The 4,956-nt window shown below is 38.6% G+C and overlaps 1 protein-coding gene across 1 annotated transcript; it reads right to left on the bottom strand.

Annotated features, from left to right (window-relative positions):
- Nucleotides 1-920: 920 nt before the first annotated feature.
- On the bottom strand, nucleotides 921-2,750 carry COCVIDRAFT_116609 (hypothetical protein; the record flags this gene model as incomplete). The annotated part of the gene is made up of 6 exons (XM_014694573.1): nucleotides 921-1,345; nucleotides 1,410-2,087; nucleotides 2,137-2,221; nucleotides 2,268-2,359; nucleotides 2,410-2,446; nucleotides 2,496-2,750. 6 exons carry the CDS (start codon nucleotides 2,748-2,750, stop codon nucleotides 921-923), a joined length of 1,572 nt encoding a protein of 523 aa, XP_014550059.1.
- Nucleotides 2,751-4,956: the final 2,206 nt, after the last annotated feature.

Below are 4,956 nucleotides of genomic sequence, written 5' to 3'. Positions count from 1 at the left end.
AAGCTTAGAGTAGCGCTTAATAAACGTACTAGGCTAGTTTTAGCTAACCTAGTCTAGATTATACTTAGTATATAAAGAATTAGCTATATTAGCTATATCTACGAGTCTAGAGGGAAATCTACGTAGATTAAGGTTAAGTATATACTTAATAACTACCTTCTTCTTAAGCTTAGTTAGATTTATTATTTAAGGTCTATAATTTACTTATAAAGTCTATTTAGCGCGTTAATTACCTAGTATCGTATAAGGCACGTTAAAGATAGCTATAGCGCGTTATTCTAAGAGATTCGCGTCTTATTTAATCGCTTAAAGAGTAAGCTATATTTAATATTTACGAAAGGGCTCTAACTGCTGTTATTATTATAACATTTGTAGGTAATAGGTAGTTTAGTGGGGTCTTGGTAAAAGTGGCCGGCGAACCCGTGAGGTACGTTAAATAGAATCTAAACTAGAGTATAATTTAGCCTAGTAGGAAAAATAACTATATAAATCTAACCTCTATAATAACTTATTAGATAGATTTTTAATATTCTTTTATATACGGCCTATAGGTGTCTATTCGAATTAAGGCTCGTTTAATGTCCCACGCACTCCTATATGCCTCTAAGTGACACTACCGCCGATACTGATCCGAGTAGTCTTGCCTGCGCCGTTACAGTCTTAGTAAAAGTGATGCACGAACCCGTGTGATGCACGAACCCGTGAGGTACGTTAATTGGAGTTGCTATTATGCTCGTGTACAGAGTCGCTAATGGCTCTAATATACACACTATAATCTAAAACTTAATAATAAAGTATAAAATTGTAGTTAAAGTTGGAAAATTAGAATAGAACGATCTTCTTCATATTCAAGAGGGTATAGATAAGATTTAAGTCTAATGATCTTCTAACCTTTGCTCTACTTTATTTCCTATTGATTCTCACGCCTGAATTCGCTTAAACATTAACACCTTTGCCGGGTCTGGGAATACTGACTTCCCAATCTCAATCGAATTGTACCTTTCACGCTTCTCCTCTGGCATCCTAATATCATAGTCTAGCACTAGCCTTGCTAAAATCATCTTGATCTCGTTCGCTGCAAAGAACCTGCCAGGACACGCATGGCGCCCATAGCCAAAGAACGTATTGGCCTCATTCGTTGTTACAAACTGGTTGCGTGCGTGGTCGCTTGCCGAGCCACCTTGTCGCAATTTGGAATGGCGGAAGCCATCAAAGTCTGCGGCGCCGGGAAAGTAGGCGCTATCTGTGTAGACAGCAGCCGACGGAACTTCGACGAGCACGCCGGCGGGGATATATTGACCATTGGAGAGGTGGATGCCTTTGAGGGCTCGGCGGGTGAAGGAGGCTACAAGGGGGTTAATTGTTGAACTAAAGTACGAATGAGGTGAGAGGCAAGGGTAGACACGTACTGGTGAAGGGGGTATGCAACCGGGTGACTTCCTTCATGTAGCTGTCAAGTTTGATCATCGACTGCAGAGCCCTAGAGTTGATGACACCGTCGTTTTCGTGCATGGCGTCGCGTATCTCTTCGCGAAGTGGCTGGGTGTATTCTGGCATGGCAGCCAGCGTGTACAGGACAGAGGTAGCTGTCATGGTCGTAGTGTGAATTGCTGCGAAGATCAAGGTGAGCTGCATTTTTGCCAGCTTTTCAGCTGTGAATGTACCTTTACCAACACTTTGATTGAGCAGCCACTGCAGCATGTCGTCTGGCTTCTGCCAGTTGGGATCATTTTTTTCAGCAGCTAGTCTTTCGCGGACAATAGGCTCTAAGTGCTTCGCTGCGCGCGTCTCCATCTCACGAAGCTTTGCAATCTCTGGAAGACAAGGAACGAGAAACGGACGTAGCCATGGACGAATTGTCTTGATTGCGTTTACTGCGTCAACAAGACGGACGGTGTAGTTACTGCAACAGTCAAGATATTCTGGATCTGAAGAGAGTTCTGGGCCGACAAAGATGAACCCTGACACCTTGGCCACGATATCGACAAGTTTACTGTTGATGTTTACTTCGGTCCAATCGTTGCAAGTTGGTAGGTATTCTCGCACTGCTGCGTTAACTTCTTCGCATATTACTGGATTCAACCGAGCTAGTGTTGCGTTAGAAATGCGTAAAATAAGATGTATTGATGTTATTACATAGCGCCGGTGTTAGATGAGCCTTGATAGTGTGCGGTACAAGGTCGACTTCAACCTGCAGATGGGTATATTTGACCTCCATATTCTTCTTTGATTAGTACAGTTCATAGAAGTTGGTTGATCAACCTTACGATCTCGATAGCCTTGGAGACGCTAAGAACATCGTCGGGAAGTTTCCTCAACTCTGGAAGTAATGACAAGGGTACAACTATGCTCTTTTCCCCTGTCATTTATCAGTAATCATCTAAATATGAATTAATGAGTAAGCCATACCATCAGAGTCAATGGTCAAGTAGAGACTATCTTTGAACTGTTTCACGTTAGCTTTCATCAAAGCTTGATCGCATAGCAGAATTAACCTTTCTGTAACCTTCTGAATAGAGTTGCCTCGCAGACTCGATGTACCCTTTACGATGCTTTTCTCCGCCTATACACCCGCCGAGGGTTGGCAGGCGTGAAAGCTGTGCTCGATGCCTCAGCTTTGGTAGCGAGATACATACTAAAAGAAAAATGGTAGCTATTGCAGCAGTCTGTAGCAGTCGTGCCAGGATTGAGAATGTCTGGAACTCCGTAGCTCCTGCCTTGGGCACAGCCGTTGAGGTGCTGAACTCCATACCGAGGTTGCTTGACACGTAGTGACGAAAGGATGTGCTTCCTTAGGTTATGAAATTGATGAGAATCTGTTGAGATCAAGCCAATGAAATTGACCATGCGTCGATAATAGAATAGCAGACTGTAAGTGAATGGCGGAGAAGCTTCGACTTTAAATAAGAACTACTCTCAGCAGAAGCCGCCCATGCCTGAGTCCGCTTGTTCAAGCCTCCCTTGTCCGTCCAGGGTACGCAGCCTTCAATGACGGGTATAGTGCGCTCGTCACGAGCATTGTGCACGGCCCGTCTTTTTAGACTCAATATGAGTCACTTCAAGCCTATCAGATATCGAACTTATCTTTTGAACCCCACTTCGCTATATTACCTAGGGCTGATCGGATTAGAAGGTTACACTCCCCCTACGATCCGAACTTTCGTGCGCAGTTGTAAAGTGTATATGCGGTTAGAAAAAAGTAATAAAGTGGATTGTGTTACATAGACTCGCTCTAGGGATCATAGCGTCCTTCTTGCAAAAGCTAATCAGAGCATGTTGAATACTCAATGCTGGCGTTTTAATAAGCTTATATATAGATAGCTACGTAGCTTAGAAGCTTAGCTCTCTATTAAATATAACCTCTTATATACGTTATAATGACTCTCTAGAGCGCAGTCTCTTATAGAGAGCTTGCTTAGGTATAATGCGTCTTAATAAGGTGGATTAAAGAGTACGCTCTACTAAAGAAGTAAGGTATAAAGGATAGAGTAACTAGAGCTAAGTTTATAGTGTAGAAGTTTACATAGAGTACGTGTTACAAGCAACAGCAGGAAGGATCCTCTCCCTGGGGATGACGATGAATACTTGGGAGACCACTCAGGATCCCACGGGACGGAGTGATCATCGCAGGGCTTAAGATCATGTAATCTACTATCCTACTAGTAAAGGCTATCTAGGATACTAGTACATAGTAGGATAGCAGCGCTATTACAATTATCCCGCTAAGATAGAATATAAGAGATAGTTGAACTATAAGTAAAAAGGATATAAGTATAGATAGATTTTATTATTACTATTATTTTAGTTAAGTTAAATTATATTTTCTTAATGTACCTCACAGGTTCGTTCATCACTTTTACTAAGACCCTACTAAAACTACTATATTATAGCCTAAAATAGCCTACTTTAGACCTGTAAAGCTTAAAGATATATAAAATATTATTTTAAAGCTATTTTTACTATCTACGTATATATATATATTATATTCAGTTCTATAGTACTATTTATACTATCTTTAAGATAGTTTACTCTTTTTAATATATTTCTATTTCTTTACCTTTTTTTATAACTACGTATACTAATATTTTAGAAAGTAACTAAATATTTTTTATTTTTAATTATTTAAAATTGTATAATATAAACTCTTCTTTTATATAGTTTTTATTATATAGTAGCTATATTAGCTATTTTTAGATCAGGAATTTAGTTTTATATTAAGATTAACCTATATATAATAAGAGCTACTCTCTTAAAAATCTTTTTAAAGACTATTATTATTAAAATTAGTAAACTATAAATAAATTACTAAATTTTCTATTTTATTAATGTTAATTATAAGTCTAACTCTATATTATTACTAAAGATTTATAATATCTAAAGCTAGTTATAAGTAAAGTAAGATAATAAAGTGTATAATTAAATATTAAGAGTAGATATAATTTATTTTAAGTTAAATAAAAGTAATTTTGTACTTAAAAAGTATTTTTAGATATTACTATTTCTAAATAATATGAAAAGCTTACTTAAAGAGAAAAAAAAAGCTTTTATTTTATAATATAACTAACGTGGTTTATAAGCAAGTGACTTACCTAAGCGAGTAGCTTACTCTACACTAGCGCGCTAACTTCGTAATATTATTACAGCTATTTAATATAGTATATTAAAAATTATAATAAGCTAATTTACTTTTTAGGTCTATTACTATTACTAGTACTATTAATTTCTACTATATAGATGCGCGCGTTATACCTAGTCTCCTTATATGTCACGGTTCGGGCTCATAGGCAGAAAGGACAGGCACGTGTACAGGGTATATTGCTACAGCTAATCAANAGGCTCTCGCTACAGGTAGTAAGAGTAGAAGACAGGACGTAGCTCAAAGAGCTCTCTAGACTGCAGTGCTGCAGTTTTGTAGAATCCGGGTGCTCGGGCCCGCACCCGGAATCTGCCGGCAGC

Source organism: Bipolaris victoriae (assembly GCF_000527765.1).
Source record: "Bipolaris victoriae FI3 unplaced genomic scaffold scaffold_301, whole genome shotgun sequence".
In the NCBI taxonomy this organism is placed as follows: Eukaryota; Fungi; Ascomycota; class Dothideomycetes; order Pleosporales; family Pleosporaceae; genus Bipolaris; species Bipolaris victoriae.
The sequence above is the reverse complement of the archived record's forward strand: the minus strand, read 5'-3'. Positions and strand labels throughout refer to the sequence as shown.